Source organism: Fukomys damarensis, unplaced genomic scaffold, assembly GCF_012274545.1.
Source record: "Fukomys damarensis isolate Sample0158 unplaced genomic scaffold, DMR_v1.0_HiC HiC_scaffold_36, whole genome shotgun sequence".
In the NCBI taxonomy this organism is placed as follows: domain Eukaryota; kingdom Metazoa; phylum Chordata; class Mammalia; order Rodentia; family Bathyergidae; genus Fukomys; species Fukomys damarensis.
Window position 1 is genome coordinate 16,128,640 of NW_022900948.1, and position 19,948 is coordinate 16,148,587.

A 19,948-nucleotide genomic window follows, 5' to 3' on the forward strand; every position below is an offset into this window, starting at 1 on the left:
AAAAAAAAAAAAAAGGAAGAAAAGAAAAGTAAAAATGTATATACAAAGTGAAACTATCAGGTTTCATTCTAACTTCTTGTAAAATGCAGTTAATTTGTTTTCAAGTTTTAGAAGAAATCCAGTTGATATTTAGGAAAGTATATCCTTGACTAAGAAACTTAAGAAAGATCATTTTGCTGTAGTTATTTATAAAATACCTTCTGCTTTGAAAGTCTCTATTACAAAATTAAGCAATATTTATACTTAAACACTGTTGGAAGCCAAGTGTTCTTTTTTCATTTTGGTTTTGGGAGGGCTTCAGGAAGCATGGTTGACTATCAATACCAGTGTTTTTTGAAGACCTGAATTGTCCCTGATTCCCTGCAAGGTGCCTTAGGAAAACAAGCAAAAAAAAATGATGAGACAATCCTTCTTCACTGAATTATGAAATCTTACTTTTTCTTTTTGAAGCATTTTCTAACACCTGCCTTAATTAGGAAGCAACATTTGCTTTCTTTTAAAAGGGGGTTTATTATAATCTCTCTTCTTTCGAAATAACTTTAATGAAATTCACATACTTGGAATAAGGAGCTGAGATGTAACCAAATTGAAACTATCAGAGTACCATATTACGAGTTCATTTAACTGACAGGAACTCAGTTAAAGCTAGTTTTAATTCTTTTATTTTTTTCTAAGAAACTAGAATAGCATTTCTTAAAGTGGAATTTTGACCCCCTGAGTTTTAGTTAGCTAAATTTAGGAACTTGGAATTTTCCCTTTACTGAGCCTACACTAAAGAAACGTTTCATCCAATACCTCTGAGATACTTGATTATGGAAACCATTTTTATGGACCTGCTACTCATACTTGAAGAAAAACTGTATAGCATTATATTTATTTCAGTGTGATACCTTCACAACTAAACTGTTTTACTTTCTTCTTTGATTAGCTAAGTTGAATCAAAATGAAAAATTGCAGGAATTGTATCTGTATCACTTCTCAATGACAACACATACTTTTTCTGAAGTTTTAAAAAAAATCATATTTCAAAGTAATCTTGTTCCAAAGTTAATAGAACGGTAAAATGTTTATATAAAATTCAGCAGCTTCACATAATGCCATTTTGGATGTTTTTCATTTTGTTTTGGTTGGCTTTATGGGTTCTCAAATCAGTGCACGTCTGTTACCTGAGAAGTTGACAATTTATACAACATTAGTTGGACTTCTGAATGCCAGGAATTACAACTTCGGTGGAGAATTTGTAGAAGCTATGATTCGTCAACTTAAGGAATCTTTGAAGGCAAACAATTATAATGAAGCTGTATATTTGGTAAGTTACTATTATCCAATCCAGTGAGTGGCTTGTTTCTACTCTTGAATCCTAGTCTACCTCCCTGTACCATGTGATTCTTCACATTACTTTTTTATCCTTTGGTTTCTGTTAAACCGTTTTTTTTAAAACTCCTTGCTGCTCCTACCTCCTGATCTTCTGCCTCTTTTTTACTGGGTCATTTTCTTTTGTCTTTTAAATGTTTGTGTTTCTAAGGATTCTGTACTCACTTTCCTTTAAACATTTTCTTCCGAAGCATCCTCATTCGTTCTCATAACTTCACAGCCCAACATTATTTGGATGATGCCTGCCAAATCTATAATTGTATTTTCAATGTTAATCAGCCTTTTTCCTGAGTTCCAGACCTGTATTCCAAATTCTGTCTTCAATCCCCTAACATAACCTTACCTGGAAGTCCCCAATTTGATGTGTTATTTATACTTCTTTTCCTTCTTTCCTCTTCAACTCATTTATCCTATCCTCTAAACTGGGAGACCCATCTAGAAACTTGAGCACTAATTTTTTTCTTCCCTTTGGCGCTTTATGCCATAAATGTCTCCAAGTCCTGCCAGTTATACCTCCTAAATTTCTCTGAAATATCTCCCTTCTTTATCTCTGGGCATCCAGTATAGTTCATACCTTTTTTCTTATGTTCTTAACAACCTTTTGACATTTAATTTTGTATCTCAGTTCTCTGCCTTTCATTTTTTCCTTCTGTAGTGACATCAGAATGGCCTGTGACCAGGCTCTGTTCATATTAGTTTTTTGTTAAAAACCTCAGTTCCTTTCTGATTTCTAGAGTTGGGTGATTTGAAAAATCCTGTACACAAAATGATAAATTGGGTTATAGGAAGTAAATATTAGACCTTTTATTTATCCTGAATGAAATTAAGCCTTACTAATAATATATATGTTGGAAATAATCTAGTATGTATCGTAAATAAATGTACATATGTTGGAGATTTGTGATCAAAATTTTTTTTAGTGACTATGCAATCAGAAAACTTTGGGCACCCATTGGGCTATAGAATCACAACCTGCACTGTTTAGCCTGGCCCTTCATGGTTGCCCCAATCTGTTTTTTCTATCCTTGCCTCCCATATGCTCTCCAACTTCATTATAACTATTTGCAAATCCCAGACTACACCATTTTTAAACTCCTTTGCCTACAATGCCCCCTTGCTCACCACTTGAGGAGTGCTTTGCTCGTCTTTTACAACTTAACCAGTTGTCTCCTTTATGATGCTTTCTCTTGCTTTCTTTGTCATTGTTCTTAGTGCACATTTTATTTACCTTTTAGTGTAGGGTCATGCCTTTTTGTTGAGATTGTTTTTTCCAGAAGACTGTGAGTCTCTACAAAAGGCCTTTGATAGTGCTTAGCAGTGACACACAAAGGACATCCAGTAAATATCTGTTCCATAACTTTGGTCCTATAGTTCAGTGAAAATTATTCACAGTTAAAGCAGGCTGAATTTTAGGTTGAAGTAGCCAGGCTGTTTTACAGTCTGGATCTTAATGTAGGATAGCATGGAAACCTATAAATTTGTAGGTTTCTGTCCATCAAAAGGATCTGTGTCACAACTGACCTCCACGATTATAACACAGAGGTCACCATGATCAATAAATAACAATGGATATGTTTGTGTTTCAGTAAAAGTTTACAGATGGGTGCTGAAATTTGAATTTCTTGTATGAGTAAAAAAAAATTTTTTTTCAGGCATTAAAAAGTTTAAACCCATTTTTGGTTCACAGGCTGTGCAAAAAACAGGTAATAGGCTAGATTCAGCCAGTGGGCTGTAGTTTTTCAAACCACGGTTTAGGCTATTACCAGATTGCTTATCTTGTAACTATTAAGAAGGACATTGATTTACTAGCAGACATTGTTTGCTTCAACAGGTTCGTTTTTTATCTGATCTTGTGAATTGTCATGTGATTGCTGCCCCATCAATGGTTGCTATGTTTGAAAATTTTGTAAGTGTAACTCAGGAAGAAGATGTACCTCAGGTAAGAACACTTCTTATGCTGAATCTTGTCCAGTAGTACTATATCAGGAATTTTTCACTGGTAGCTCTTTAGCAATAAACAAAAGATAATACATTATCTTACTATAAATGATTAATATTTAAAATTAAGTCAACTGGCCTACTGATGGGTTCTTTTGACATTTGAATGTTAATTCAAATGATTCTGTCTAGTAAAAGTAGAACTAATACATCTAGAAATGCTCTAAATTAACCAGATGTCTTATTTAAGCTCTATTTAATAGCTTCCAGAAGATTTCATTTAAGAATAAATAAAATATGAATGAAAATTGAATAGCACATGTTTTAAACTTACCTTTTTAAAAATTCTTCAGGTACGACGGGATTGGTACGTGTATGCATTTTTGTCATCTTTGCCCTGGGTTGGAAAAGAGTTATATGAAAAGAAAGATGCAGAGATGGACCGCATCTTTGCCAACACTGAAAGCTATCTTAAGTAAGGGCACAGCTCATACTACTCTTTATTTTTTAGGTAAAAGATATCTTACTGATATAATAAATGTTAGATTTTATTGTTAGTGATACCATTTGAATTTCATTCTCAAAAAAGCATTGGAGTTCCTGAAAGTATTCTCTAGGTAATCTCATTCTCCTACTGTTAGAACTCACTGAAACCTCAAGATAAGCAAAAAAGCTGCTTTTTATACATATTTAAAAGGCATAAAACTCCCTTAGTATAATAACTAGTTCTTTAAATATTAGTGTGTATAAGAATTATCTGTGGTATAAATGCTCAGACCCCACTCCTACACCAAGGGAATTATATTGTTTAGGAATGAGCTCCGAGCATTTGTAATACTAGTATATTTTGCAATTGGAGAAACACTGCCCTGGCATTTATATTTATTTCATATAAATTAATCCTAATAAAACTCTCAAAATAGTGTTCCTCTAGCATTCCATCTAGTTCACATTTCTTAGGAAACATAACATTTTAATTGAAAGAGTCTGATCTTCCCATTACCTACCTCCTTCAAGCTATTATAAATGCTTGGTTTATCTTTTTGGATATAATGCTAATAACATGCCTCGTAGTAAGCTCCTACTTAGTTATCCAGCAGCATGGTGATTATATGTTCCTTATATTTTTTGCAGATTGATTTTATTACATCATTTTCTACCTGTTAATAGGTACTTTGAATACCGTTAAAATTTGTTTTGTTGGTTACAAGTTAAAAGAACTCTACAAATAGAATCTTATGTGTATATATGTATATCTCCATCTTTTTATGTAAATGGTAGCCCAGTATATCTACTGCCACTTTTTTTTTCTTACTGTAAACTAATTTGAATATTTGTTTACAAATATGTATCTCTACCTTGTTCTTTTTAATAGTAGTATGGTATTTCACTGTTTTAATGTACCATGATTGCTTTTAACTATTTTCCTGTTGGTGGACATTTAGGAAACTGACAACAAATCAGTTTCCTGTCGGTAGACTTTTAGTCTTTTGCTATTATATAGAATATGTTAGTGAGGGCCGGGGATTTAGCTCAGTGGTTCTGCTGCCTGCCTTGCAAGCACAAAGACCTGAGTTCGATCCCTGGTACCAAAAAAAAACCAATATAGTAGTGAATATTCTTTTATAAATATTATGTTTTTGCGAACATATGCAAATATATTTATGGCAGAATGTGAATTCTTTTGTTTTGTTTTTCTGGTTTTTTGAGACAGGGTCTCACTATGTAGTTGAGACTGACCTGGAACTCACTATGTAACCCAGGCTGGTCTCAAACTCATAGTGATTCTCCTGCCTCAGCCTCCCAAGTGCTGGGATTATAGGCGTGCGCCACTACGCCTGGCTAGAATGTGAATTCTTACAAATAGCATTGTGGGGTTGAAGGTTCTAAACAATTTACATTTTGATGGATTTATTCAATTTGCCTTACAAAGAGATTATACCAGTAAACCCCTTTGCTAACAAGAGGCTGCTGACTATAACACATTATATGTTAGAAAAAGTGTTGATACTTGCTGATCTGATAGAAGTCATTGCTTCAATTTGTACTTTATTGATATGCTAACCACTAAGCATCTTTTCATAATTTTAAAAGCCTTAGTATAGATTTTCATTTTTATATTTAGAAGACGCCAAAAGACCCATGTGCCCATGTTACAAGTATGGACTGCTGATAAACCACATCCACAAGAAGAGGTAAATTGATTCCAGTACATATGAGTAGATTCTTATCTGTGTAACACACTCAGGGCATTCATTTACACACCTTAACTACATTTCCATATAACTTGTCAGAAATTTAACTCTTCATAGCCATAAAACATTCCCTTGTTCTCTGAGATTCTAGCTATTACAGTCTTGACATGTTTTTTTTAACTACCCAACCCAAAAAATAAGAGGTAAAACTCCAAACATTTATAAAACAAAGTATGGACACAGTGGCATATTCCAAGTCCCAGCTACTCAGTGAAGTAACTCAGTAGAATTACGAGTTCAAGGCCAACCTGGACAACATACTTAAATCTTGACTCAAACAGAACAAACAGTACAAGAACTTAGTACCATTCTTTTTTACCATATGTAATTGTAAGTTAGTTTAAATGTGTATCCCATGTTGTAGAGTATAGTGATTTGTAGTTTTTTCTAGTCAAAGTGTTGTTTACAGTAATTATTAAAAATTAACCTGTCTTTAGTATTTAGATTGTCTGTGGGCCCAGATCCAGAAATTGAAAAAGGATCGCTGGCAGGAACGGCACATCCTCAGACCTTATCTTGCCTTTGATAGCATCCTCTGTGAAGCACTACAGCATAATCTGCCTCCTTTTACACCACCTCCCCACACTGAAGATTCTGTGTACCCGATGCCAAGGGTTATCTTTAGAATGTTCGATTATACAGATGATCCTGAGGTATGTGACCAAATGAAAGCTTCTGGAAAAGGAGCTGTGTTGTACCTGTGATTTAATTTTTTTTTTTTTTACTTATGTCTGAGATGTCTTTTAATTTTCAGTTTTGTTTAAGCCAGTTGAAGGCAATGCAGGTTAACTTTTTACATTAGTAAATGATGTTACGTTGCTATGCAAGGAATTATATTTAGCATACATAAGTAGATTAGAGGAACAGCATAATGTATAGGTCAAGAAGTGTGTATGTAAGAACCAGATTGGATTGTGTTTTAATCCTGGTTTAGCAAAATACTGTCTGTGTGATCTTTGATTATTTTCCTCTGTGTACCTCAGATTCCCTAAAGGCAGAATAGTGATTCATAGTGTATTAGGAAGATTAAATTATTAACACATAAAATACATAAAACAGTATCTGCCATATGATGAATGCTTAGTAATTTTAGCTCTGAAGGTAGGCACGGGGTTGTGTATAAAGTGGGTTCTAATACTATGTTATCAGCTACATTAGAGAAACACTGTGACTTACTGATTTTGTTGTGTATATATGAACATGACAATGAAATTTTTTGGTGTACATAGCTTTGACACTGTTGAATTTTTACTTCTACCACACAATATAGTGCCTGAAATACAATAAATACTCTGATTTTTTTTTTTAATTAGTGACCTGGTTCCTAGGTCCATATATGTACATCTGCTTTCTTTCCAGGGTCCTGTGATGCCAGGCAGTCACTCAGTGGAAAGGTTTGTGATAGAAGAGAACCTCCACTGCATCATTAAGTCACACTGGAAGGAAAGGAAGACCTGGTAAGTTGCTTTTCATAGTGCTTGTGGAGGGGAGAAAGCAATTTGATGATTTGGCAAGAGCAAATGTATGTTAAGAGTGTGCATGGCTGGGGCTTTAGCTCAGTGGTGCCACCTCCTGCCTTGAAAGCACAAGGTCCTGAGTTCGATCCCCAGTACAAAAAAAAAGAGTCATTCTATCCTCCAGACTCCCTGCTTTGCTAATACTTAAAAATACTTGATTTACTCTCAAGGCTCTTCACCCTCAAGTAGTACTTTTTTGGGTGCTTTATGGTAATGTGCATGTGATGTCAGGTTTTTTTGTATGGATATTTGCCATATATTATGGGAGATTTGAATGGCAAGTTATTTTTGGTTTGAATATTATGGGAATAAATGACTACTAATAGTTTTGCTCTGCTTTCTAGAGTTTATATATACAAGCTTTGAAAGTTAACTTTTGGGCTGGGGATTTAGCTCAGTGGTTTCGGCACCTGCCTCACAAGCATAGGGACCTGAGTTTGATCTGCGGTACCCAAAAAAAGAAAGAAAGAAAAAAAGTTAATTTTTAATAAATTTTCTTAGACCTTGGAAAGTTTTGGGTTTAATTTTAGAGTAGAAAGGAAATACAGTATTTTAGGAGTGGAATGTCCTTTTAAAACTTAAGTTAGTAGATCTGAATATGCTTCCTTAGTATTATTACTTAGGTTCCTTTTTCTTATGGTAGAGAAAATAATTTATGCCACAGTTAAGTAACCAAAATTTAGAACATTTCAGAAAAGATTTCTTTTCCTTATATCTAAACACACTACCTTTGAGACTGATTATTTGACTTCTCATGTATCTTTGTTTACTTATTAAACTTTTCACTTTTATAGTGCTGCACAGCTAGTGAGCTATCCAGGGAAGAACAAGATCCCCTTGAACTACCACATAGTTGAGGTATGCATTCCATGTATTGCATTTCTGAATTTCACAATCTTTGTTACTTTAAAGTGTAATATACTCTTTGCTTTTTTTTTTTTTTTCTTGCTGCTTGTCAGGCACTGAAAATTAACAGAGGAGCGAGGAAAATGCTGTCACTTTTGGTGCCCTATTAGCCATGTTAGTAAAGAGAAAACAGGAGGTTGGGAACAGTAGCCAAATGGAATTTTGAGGTGCCTATAAATTACTTATATAGTATGCCTTCATTCATGGATAGTTATGGATAATGTAAGTTACCTCTAGCCCTGTCATTACATTGTCCACTTAACAGATGCATATGTAATTGAAATACTTTAAAATACTCTGTTACTTTAGGAGATAACATATTACCTGTGTTTGTCTGGCCTCTTACTACTAGCATATGCTTCACTTCAGTATATTATTTCCTGTAACACAAGGTAGGGATGAATCCTTATATATTCCTTATATAGAAATCAAAAGAGCCAAGTAGTTTAAAAGTAGGAAAAATAGAAAAGTTTTTGACCCCACATTGATACAAGTGGATGATGCTAGTAGAGTGGTACCTTGATAGATTAGACCTTGAAGAAATTATGTCATAATGAAATGTTTCCATTTAACAGGAGTCAGTCTGTTTACTGCATTATTTGTTAAAGTATTCATGAGAGAGCATAGTGTGATGTATTATTTAAAATGCATATTTTATTCATATAGCACTTTCTTCTTTTTTTTTATTTTTATTTTTTTTTGGTACCGGGGATTAAACTTGAGACCTTCCACTTGCGAGGAAGGCAGCGGAACCACTGAGCTAAATCCCCAGCCCACTTTCGTGCTTTTTAAAAAATACTTTTTTTAACAGTACTACATCTGTCCTATCTTTACAAAACATGAGAGTATGCTTATACTGTGAATTAGGCTCATTGATGCATCAGTTGAAATACAGAATTAAATTATATTATTAAATCTGCAAAATGTGTAGAATTTCATCAGACTGAAGTATAGAAGTTTGAGAAGAGAATGTAAAAAGAATGAATGCAGAGGACTTCAGAATTCTAGGTTGACCAATTATAAGGGAGGGTAAAAGCAAAAGTTTCTGAGCAAGAGACATGGCATAGAAGTCTTAAGACTGTCAAAATGGTGTCTCTCTCATTCTTAGAGACTGCTGAAGGTTAGTAATAATTGTAGAAATTAAATTCTTAGTGGATTGTTGAGTCCCTTGGTAAACTGCATTGCTGAGTCAATTTGATAGTTCCAGAGTTGGAATTATCATATGCTTGTTGGGAGTATGGATCCCAAAAGTGTTATTCTCATATGATTTTATTTGATTGAGTAGAGAGAAAATAATTCATTAGGTATGCAGTTACAGAAAGTTCTGTAATTCCTTTTTCATTATAAATGCCCTGGTCTTTCAAGTAGTAGGCATGCAGAGATAACAGTTAAATTGAGTTCTGATTCGTGATTCTTTCGCAGGTAATCTTTGCAGAGCTGTTTCAACTTCCAGCACCCCCTCACATTGATGTAATGTACACAACACTTCTCATTGAATTGTGCAAACTTCAACCTGGCTCTCTACCCCAAGTTGTATCCTTTCCTTTGATTTTAAATTTATACTCTGGTCTGGATTTAAAAGATTATTAAATTTGTGTGAGCTAACTTTTAACAATTTGGTTTGTTGTGACAATGAACTGTTATAATTTATTATGACAGACTGAAACACCCATTGTAAACTTAACACATGCCATATCTTAACAGCTCCTTTTGTCCTCCCCAGCAAGCTCCTTCTGTTTTCATCTCCACACCATTCTGATGTATGAAAATCATTCTCTTGCTTTTAAAATACAGTTTTACTGTGAATATGAAAGGAATGAGTATTCTGCTGTTTTGGGCTTTAGGCTTCTCTCTAAGTCCATTAGAGCAGTTCATTAATTTAATATTTTTATTCACTATCTTTAATATTGGTGAGAGAGTTTTGCTGCTTCTTTGTGTTATAAGGGGAAGTATTAATCTACTGTATCTCTAGTTCTGTTAGTTTTGCTTTGATTTGATTTTTTTAATACTGGGTACATTCATGTTCAGAATTGTTCTATCTTTGGTGAAGTGAGGCTTTTATTACTCTGAATTGATTATCTTATATAGCGTTGCCTTAAAATGTCTATTTTATCAAAAATTAATAATGCTTCACCAACCTTCTTTTGATTAAAATAATTATTTTTATCATTTCCCCCATCTTTCTGTGTTCTTGCATTTTTTTGTGTTTATAAACAGCAGATATCCTTAAAATCTAATGTGACGGTCTTTTGCCTTTTAACTGGACTCTTTCATTCCTGTTGTATATTTCTTTGATGCTGTCTTTTGTATTATTTGAAGACTTTTGGTACTTGTTTCATTTTTCCCCCTCCGCTAGTCTACAAGATGAGTATATACCTGTGTCCTGTAGCATGCATACTCATCAACTTAATCTAGGTTCATTAATTTTTTTTCCTCCTGGTTAAGTACTAGTATTACAATGCTAAGTAACTTTAATTTTATCTTACTTCTTGGAGCTTACAGAAAAAAATGTTTTATGCCATAGTGTTTATTTAGATGTTTCCACATATCTGCCACTTTCAGAGATCTCCATTCCTTTTTGTATATCCTTAATTTCCCATCAACTTTCCTTTAGAGCAGCCTCACTGCTCATGGTCTCTGCATTTTAAAAAGATTTTTACTTTGTTTTCCTTCTTCAAAGATGATTTGGGTTTTCAGAAGGAAAAACTTGACCTTAGTATTCATAAAACCTTTATTTGAAATAGCCCAGTAGAAACACATGATTAGATAAATTTTATTGTAACATTGGAACAGAATATTACTCAGCAGTAAAAAGAAGCAAATTTTTAGTGCAGGTAGCAACATGAAGAAATTGAAAAATAATTTATGTCAAATGAGATACCACACAAATAAGAACTAATAGAATATATAATTTAAGTGAAATTCCAGAATGCATAATAATAATAGGCTAGCAGTTATTCTGGGAAGGAGATGGGAAGGGAGAAAGAAGGGAATGATTTACAAAGGAGCATGGGGAAATTTTGGAGGTGATAGAAATACTCATGACCTAGATTTCATCCGCGTATCCATGTCACATTTATTTTGTGTCATTGATACTTTAAAGCTTTTTAAAAAATCATTACATGAAAAAACACAAGTTATTATTTGTAATAAAGACTTGGAGAAAATGTTTTTAGAAAATATCTTTTAGAGAAATTGTTTTTTGCTGTCACAACTTAATTTTGAAGAAGAGTAGAGAATCGTTTTCCTTATCTTCAAATTCACAGCTTGCACAGGCAACTGAAATGTTGTACATGCGTTTGGATACAATGAACACTACATGTGTAGACAGGTAAAGTAATTGCTCATTTCTATACTGAGTGTTAGCTAGTTCTACTCTGTACTTTATTAAATTTTTTTAAAATTTTTATTAGTACACATTTGTACGTGATGATTACAGTGATCATGATGAGTTGGTTCATGTACATGAATCATCTTAATTATTTTTATATCCACTTTCTCTCCATTCCTTCCCCCTCCTGGCCATCTTATGGCCTGGTTCCCATTTGCAAAGCGTCTGTCTTATTTCGTGTCATCTACCTTTTATTTTGCTCTTTATTTTATGTTTTGAGTTTCTCATAAAAGAGAAAACATGATACTGAAGTTTGTATGTCCACTTTATTTCACTTAACATTATGGTCTCAAGGTGCATCCATTTTCCTACAGATGACTTGATTTTATCTTTATGACAGAGTACTTCATTGTGTATAAATGCCACATTTTCTTTATCCATTCATCTGTTGGTGGACATATGGGCCTTTTCCAGGATTTAGCTATTATGTGTTGTGCTGCTATAAATACAGATATGCATGTATCATTGTAATGTGTTTTTTAAATCTGTTGGTGCACATATGGGCCTCTTCCAGGATTTAGCTATTATGTGTTGTGCTGCTATAAATACAGATATGTATGTATCATTGTGATGTGTTTTTTAAGTCTTTTGGGAAGCTAACTAGAAGGGGAATACCTGCGTTGAATATAATTTCTAGCTTTAGTGTTTTGAGGCGTCTCCATACTTTTTCCATAATGGCTGTACTAGTTTATATTCCCACCAACAATGTAGATATTCCCCGCTTAGCCTCCCCAGCATTTGTTATTATTTGGTTTCTTGATGATAGCCATTGTGTTTGGAGTAAGGTGGAATTTCAGCATTTTTTAAATTTGCATTATCTAATGGCCAGAGATGTTAACATTTTTTCATTTATTGGCCACTTACTTTTTTTTTTTCTTTGGTACCAGGGATTGAACTCGGGTCCTTGCGCTTGCAAGTCAGGCCACCAAACCACTGAGCTAAATCCCTGGCCTGCCACTTACGCTTTTAAGAAGTTTCTATTTCATTTGCCCAGTGTTTGATTGCCTATTTTATTTTGGGGAGGTCTAATTTCTTTGAGTTCTTTATGTATTCTAGATATCGGTTCTCTAAGGACTAGAGAACTGCTAGTTCTGTTGCTAGTTCTTTGCCATTGTGTAGGTTGTCTCTGCTCTTTTGGTTGTTTACTTGGCTGTGCAGAAGCTTTTAAATTCAATATAATTCCATTTGTTGATATTTCTTGGGCAGTTGGGGTTCTGTTCAGAAAGCCCTTGCTTAGGCCTGTGTATTCAAGAATTTTGCGTATTTTATCTTCCAGCAGGTTGTTTCCTTTTTAGTATTTAGCTCTTTGATCCATTTTGATTTTAGATGAGTACATAGTAAGAGATGTGGGTCTAGATTCAATCTTCTGTGTGTGGATAACAGATTTTCTTCATACCACTTTTAAAGAGGCTATCTTTCTTGCAGTGTATGTTTCTTATCCTGTTGTCAAGGACAGATGACTGAATTGCCTGGGGTTGTTTTTACATCCTCTGTTGTGTTCCACTGATCTACATAACTTTTTTGTGCTAGTACCATATTGTTTTTGTCACTGTAGCTTTGTGATATAACCTGAAATCTGGGATTGTGATGCCTCTATCTTTGCTCTTAATGCCCAGGATTCCTTTTACTATTCTGTGTCTCTTCTGGTTCCATATAAATTTTAGGATTATTTCATATAGTTCTGTGAGGAATGCTGTCGGTATTTTGATTAGGATTGCATTAAATTTGTGTATTAGTTTTGAAAGTATGGCCATTTTGACAATACTGTTTCTGCCTATCCAGGAATAAGGATTATCTATATTTTTCTGATGTCTTTGATCTCCTTTTTCAGAGTACTGTAGGTTTTTCATTAGAGATGTGTTTCATTTCCTTTTTAGGTTTAATCCTCAACATTTTATTCTTCTTGAATATACTGTGAATGGTAGTGTTTTCCTAATTTCCCTCTTGGTGGATTCATTATTGTACAGGAATGCTGCAGTATTGCTTTTTCTGTGTTGATTTTGTATCCTGCATTACTGAATTTGGTTATTAATTCTAGGAGTTTTGGTGGAAGTTTTTGGGTCTTCTATATAAAGGATCATGACATCTGCAAATGCTGATAATTCTACTTCTTCCTTTCCTATATATATATATATTCCTTTTATTTCTTTCTCTTGCACAATTGCTCTGGCTAATGTTCCAGGTACTATATTGAACTAGAGTGGTGATAGTGGACATCTTTGTCTTGTTCCTGATTTTAGATGGAAAGCATTCAGCTTCAGTTTTCAACATTAATATAATATTGGCCTTGATTTCTCATAAATGGCCTTTATCAGATTGAGATAAGGTCATTTTGCACCTATTTATTTTAGGGTTTTTATCATTAACAGATGTTAGATTTTTCAAGGCTTTTTCTGTGTCCAGGTGGTCATCTGATTTTTATTCTTCTACTTACATAAATATATATCACTGTAATATATCACATCTATTGATGTTAAACCACCCTTGCATCTCCGAGATGAAGCCTACTTGGTCACGTTGTGTGATCCTTCTAATGGTTTGTTGCTTTCTGTTTGCCAGTGTCTTGTTAAGGATTTTTGCATCTATGTTTATTAAAGAGATTGGCCTGTGGAGCCAGGGATTTGGTTCAGTGGTTCTGCTGCCTGCCTTGCAAGCACGAGGGTCTGGGTTCAATCCCCAGTATCACCAAAAAGAAAAAAAAAAAAGAAAAGAAAAAAAGAGAGAGAGAGACAGATTGGCCTGTAATTTCCATTCTTGTTTTATTTAGTTTAGTTTTTTGAGACAAGGTCTTGCTATATAGTTCCGGCTAGCTTTGAACTCAGTATGTAGCCTAATCTGGCCTCAAACTTGAAGCAATCCTTCTTCCTCAGCCTCCTGAGTACTGGGATTACAGGCATGTGTCACCACTCCTGGCTTGGCCTGCAATTTTCTTTTTCATTTGAATTCTTGTCTGCTTTTGGAATCAGTGTAATGCTGCCTTTGAGGAATGAGTTTGGCAGTACTGCTTCCCTTTCAGTTTCATTAAAGACCTTGAGTATATCTAGGGACCTGTCTATTTTTCTTGGATTCTCCAATTTCTTGGAGTACAAGTTTTAAAAGTAGTTACTAATGTAATCTTCTGAATTTCAGCAGTGTCCATTGGGATTTCACCTTTTTCATTTCTAATTGCATTGATAAGGTTTATTTCCTTTTTAAAAAATTCTTTGGGAAAGCTAGCTCTTTGACTCATTGATTCTTTATATTGTTTTAGACAATTTTATTCATTTATTCTCTGATCTTTATAATTTATACTAGCTTTGGATTTGAATTGTTCTTTCATTAGGTTATTTGAGCTGTCTCTGTTTTGCTGATATGGGCATTCACAGCTATAAACGTCCCTCTTAGAAATGCTTTTGTTCCCCATAGGTTCTGATTTATTGTACTGGCATTATCATTTGATTCTAGGAACTAATTTCTTCTTTTGATTTTTTTTTTTTTCTGTGACCTATTGATTACTTGAGTGTATTGTTGAATCCATGTGTTTTCATAACTTCTGTGGTTTCTTTTGTAATTGATTTCTAGTTTCATTGCACTGTGGTCTAATAATACATGTGTGATAATTTTAACTTTTATATTATTTGAACATGCTTTATGGGACAGTATGTGTTCTAATTTGGAGAAAGTTTCTTGTGCTGCTAACTGACTGAGTGGAACACTAGATATATAGTAAGTCTTATTTGTTTGAAGGTATGGTTCAACTCTGAAATTTCAACATTGATTTTTTTTTTTTGTTTAGTTGATGTATTTGTGATAGTGGGGTACTGAGGTCCCCCACTGTAGTTGAGTTGATGTTTATCTGATCTTTTTATGTTCATTAGTGTTTGTTTTATGAAGTTGGACATGCTGGTATTCTGTGCATATGTGTTTATAATTGTTATTTCTTTCTGTTGAGTTGTTCCCTTAACCAATATGTAGTGACCTTTACCTCTTTTGATAAGTTTTGGCTTGCAGTATACTTTGTCTGAAAATAGGATAGCTACTCCTGCTTGTTTTCAGGGTCCTGTTGTGTGGAATACTATTTTTTATTCTTTGATATTTAATCTATTAATTTCTTTTTGAATTAAGTGTTTCTTGTATACATCATACCATTGGGCTTTGTTTTTTTATCCAGTCTGCCAATCTGTCTTTTAATTGGAGAGTTAAGAATATTTACATTGAGCATTATTATGGAAAAGTAATGATTTATTCCTGTGGTTGCACTATTTTCCTGTTGCTGACACTTCCCTACTCCCTGCTTAACTGCTTACCTTACCTGATGTATTCATTCCATTTGACTTTTTGGCATTGTTGCCTTCATTGTCTCCTTGTAGAATTTCTTTGAGAATTTTGTTTTGAATTCCAGTTTGGTGGTCCTGAATTTCTCAAGGTGCTGTTTGTCAATGGAAGACCTTATTTCTATATCCATTTTGACAGATAGTTTTGCAGTATATATTAATGTGGGTTGGAAGTTGATTTTTTTTTTTTTTAGTGCTTGCAGCACTTCACTCCAAGCACTCCTTGCTGTTAAGGCTTTTGTTGAGAAGTCTGCTATAATTCTAATGGGTTTTACTTTTTTAAGTGATACCTTACTTTTCTCTAACACCTTTTTAAGAATCTTTCCTCGTCTTGGATGATGTGTCATGGAGAAGTTCTTTTGGGGTGGGGAGGGTACTGTGGGTCAAACTCAGGACCTTCCACTTGTGAGACAGGTGGCAGCACCACTGAGTTTAATCCCAGACCAGAGAAATTCTTTTCTGATTGTGACTGGGGTTCTCTATACGCCTTGCTTTTCCATAGGTTGAATTTTTAACATGTGTTTGGGAAGTTTTCTACTAATAATGTAAACAGCTTTTTATGCCATTTTTGCTGTCTTCTGATTTTTCACTAGTTCCCGTTAATCTTAGAATAGTCTTTACATTGCGTAGCACCTGTTGTATCCATTTTCATGTACATCAGCCCTGTCTTGTAGTTCTGGTAAATCTTTTCTCACATTGGCCACTTCTGTTGCTCATTCTTTCAATAGGATGTTTTCCCTCCTGGATTCTTTTTTAGTAAGTAACTTTTATGAACTCTTTAATTCTTTGCTAAACTGATTATTTATGTTTTGTTGTATTTTGTTCATCTAGCTTTTTGTTAGCATCTTAAACTCTTTGATCAGTTGTATTAAGTCCATCATCTATTTAGTTATATCATCTTTGATCTCACCAAGAATCTTATTGATCTGGTTTTATCTCCTCTTGTCATTCCATATAATTCTGTTGTTTAGCTTTTGATTTCATCCCCATTGATGCCCCATGGACCAGCTTTTGTTTTTAGAGGCCTTTTGCCACCTTGTTTCTCATATTTATTGGTTGTTTTTGTTTTTGTTCTGTGCTGAGGGTTTTAGGTGAATTATAGTAGAAAGACTTCGTTGGCTATCATGGAGATCTCTTTAGTCAGTGTTTGCTTTCCAGTGATGCACTCTAGCCTTGGATATCTGTAGGTCTTTTTGTCTGTCCTAAGATCTGATCACTTCCATTAATTTGAGGAGGAGAGGGTGCACAGTAATTGGCCCAGCATCCAGTTCTCCAGAAATGAACTACACTATTGTTGCTGACACAAGATTAAACCAGATATTGACATACAGCAAAAAATAATTAATGACAACAGCTGTGCCATCCTGGCAATAGCAGTAACGTTAGCAGCAATAGTAGAATAGTAGTGTCAAAGGCAAACTGCATATTAACATACCATAAGAACAAATAAAAGCTATCTCTGAACAACTCTTAACAATAGAAAAGATATCTATTGTTTCAGAAACAAAAACAAATACAAATGGCAGACATCTACTAAATATATCAACTATACCACCTTTAACAATAGAATTCAAAATGATAGAGTCAGCCAAATATCTAAAAATTAACAAAGCTTAATAGTAATACTAGTAAAGATAAAAGGGGTGGGGAAGAGGAAATTAAAATTTGAAAAATATAGACAAGATGAGAGAAAAATGGAGTAAAAAAATCATACTAAGGAATAAAAGAAAATTAATAAAATTAGATAAAAGTAACAAAACAACAAACAAAATTTAAAAAAAACACAGCAAAATGAAAGAGAAAAGAAAAAGAACCAACCCCCCCCCCGAGAAACCACCAATTAAGAAAAATGAGTCCCCAAAATTCCTTCATGTTTTTGAATGAATGCTATATGCATTCTAGGTATTACTGGTTTCCGTGTCCCTCTGTGCACCCCAGGTCATGGCTTCCACCAAGCTTTATAGCCTGTGGGTTTGTGAGGCATCCCCCCTGTTCCAAAGGCCCCTCTGTCCTTAGATCCCAGTCTGTGGGAACCTCCAAGCTGAGATATATCCTTAATCATACTGGCAGATGGGGAAATCAAACTGACCCTTGAGCTCTATGTTGGATGTAAGCAGCAGAGCAAAGTGGGGGCTATCAAGCACTCTACTCCTCTTAATGCCAGCACTTTCCTGCCCAGCCCCCTCTCAAAGTCATGTACAATCGGCCTGGCCTCTCAAGTTGAAGGGCAGGAACACGCCCTCCCACCCCACCATGTCTTTCCTGATTTGAGCATAACCTTTTTAGGGGTCTGTGTCCGCCTCACTCCCTCTCCATAGCTATCTCCTGTGGCCATCCCACTCAGTCACTGTGGTGTAGTGATCCCAAAACCTTGAATTGAAGTTGTACTTGTTCTGCACCTCAGTTTTAATTAGCCCTTTGCCAAAATGGCTCCTGATTAAACCCTCTCAAATAGTAGGTGTTGTGTTGGATTTCTTCTCCACCTCTAGGCTTCCATATGAAAGTAAACCCCATACTGATTCTGCAGTTTACAACAACTGGGATTTTCTTGAGGCTAGAGCTACCAACCTGATCTATTCTCCCTGGAGCTGATGACCCTCTCTGGACTTAGTGTAATTGCTAGCAAGTTTTCCCTCCACAGGAGTCAGAGTTAGCTCTCTGGACTGTTGTTCTCTTCCCTATGTTACACTTTTTCTTCAGCTTTTGTGTAGTTTATAGTTTTCTTATCAACTCCCTCCTGTTCCCTGGAGGTCTACTTGTTTTTTCTTCACCAAGTTTGTTTTCCAGGTATTTCAATTCCAGGTTTCTATAAAAGAATTTAATCAAGATATTTGCCTTTTTAAGAATTTCCAAGCTGGGCCTGATAGCACATACCTGTAATCCCAGCCTTCAGGAGGCTGAGGCAGGAGGATTGCCATAGGTTAGAGACCAGCCAGAGCTACATAGCGAGACCCTGTCTCAAAAAACAAAAACAAAAAAATCCAAATTGAGTTTTCTTTCCTGATTTCCCAAAATAATCTTATAATAATAAAATTCAGATTTGTTCTACTATAACATTACATTTTCTAGTCTAAGATTCAATATGAAATGATCCCCATGCTATGGTTTGAAGTTCCTTTATTGTTTAGATGTTTGTTACATAAATTTAGTTTACCTTTTCTCTCTTTAATTGCATTTGTAATGTTTTAAGTTAGGATTTTTTCTAACTTCTGTGTAGGAGAGTCTAGTACTGTGTCTTACATATAAATTTTTTGTGTATAGATAGTATCTACTTCTAAACTAATTGCATAGCAGTCTTTTCAAACTTATTGCTCTGAGAATTTATATATTTAAAAGCCTATTTTGGATTTTTTTTAGCTGCAGTGATTTCATGCTCACTATTTTGAGAGGTGTCACCTGTTTAAGCTGGTATTCTTTCTTACTCCTGTCAGTTTCTCAAATCATATCAAGGCAAGAATTAAACATTTCTCCAATTTCCACCTTTTGGGTCCATTGCTCAAATTCCATATGAAAATTATTAGTAAGACTTATTCTCTGGCACTGACCCTTACTAATTCCAGTGACTGGAGTTACAGATTTGTGAGGGGCAAACTCTAAGAAAGTATCTTCTCTTATTCCACACACACACACACACACTTTAATAAAATATACATTGTATTGTGTGTCTCCACTGTGCCATTCATTTAGCACATGTTTTGGGGGCTCTTATAAAGTTCACAGCATTGCATAGTATACTAAAATGTATCTAAGAGAGATAGGTGTATTTTTACAGGGAAGGAGGACATCAATAGTATGTTCTATTAGTGGTGGAAAGGGCATGGCATAGTGAAAGGACTGTACTCCCAACTCTGCCATTTGTAAATTTTTATCTGTAATTTATTTTTCCTTTTTTTTTTCTTCCATGTCATCAGTTTGTGAGGAAAATAATACACTGCTTGGAAATTGTCAGAATTAAATTATATAAAAATTAAAAAGTTGGGCTGGGGATTTAGCTCAGTGGTGCTGCTGCTGTCTGCCTTGCAAACACAAGGTCCTAGGTTTGATCCCTGGTACCAAATAAATAAATAAATAAATAAATAAGTAAAACTTTGATTGGGGCTGTAGCTCAGCAGTAGAGCACTTGCCTTATGTGGGGGGAGGCAGGATTAAAGCGTAGCACCACAAAGAGAAAAAAAAAGAATGAAAAGGTAACACTATTTAGAAGTGAAATAGAAAAGTAAGTTGCCGAAAATACAGCTGTATAGCTGCAAGAGG

General features: G+C 34.7%; 1 protein-coding gene across 3 annotated transcripts in view; it reads left to right on the forward strand.

Annotated features, from left to right (window-relative positions):
* Ncbp1 (nuclear cap binding protein subunit 1) overlaps positions 1-19,948 on the forward strand; it is a 56,557-nt gene that overhangs the window by 9,165 nt on the left and 27,444 nt on the right. For all 3 annotated transcript variants that reach the window (XM_010614408.3, XM_010614407.3, XM_033759229.1), the window contains 9 exons: positions 1,153-1,309; positions 3,206-3,313; positions 3,666-3,787; positions 5,438-5,507; positions 6,005-6,220; positions 6,927-7,024; positions 7,879-7,942; positions 9,413-9,523; positions 11,257-11,321. In XM_010614408.3, the coding sequence (XP_010612710.1) occupies positions 1,153-1,309; positions 3,206-3,313; positions 3,666-3,787; positions 5,438-5,507; positions 6,005-6,220; positions 6,927-7,024; positions 7,879-7,942; positions 9,413-9,523; positions 11,257-11,321 (1,011 nt within the window). The remainder of the gene's footprint in view (positions 1-1,152; positions 1,310-3,205; positions 3,314-3,665; positions 3,788-5,437; positions 5,508-6,004; positions 6,221-6,926; positions 7,025-7,878; positions 7,943-9,412; positions 9,524-11,256; positions 11,322-19,948) is intronic.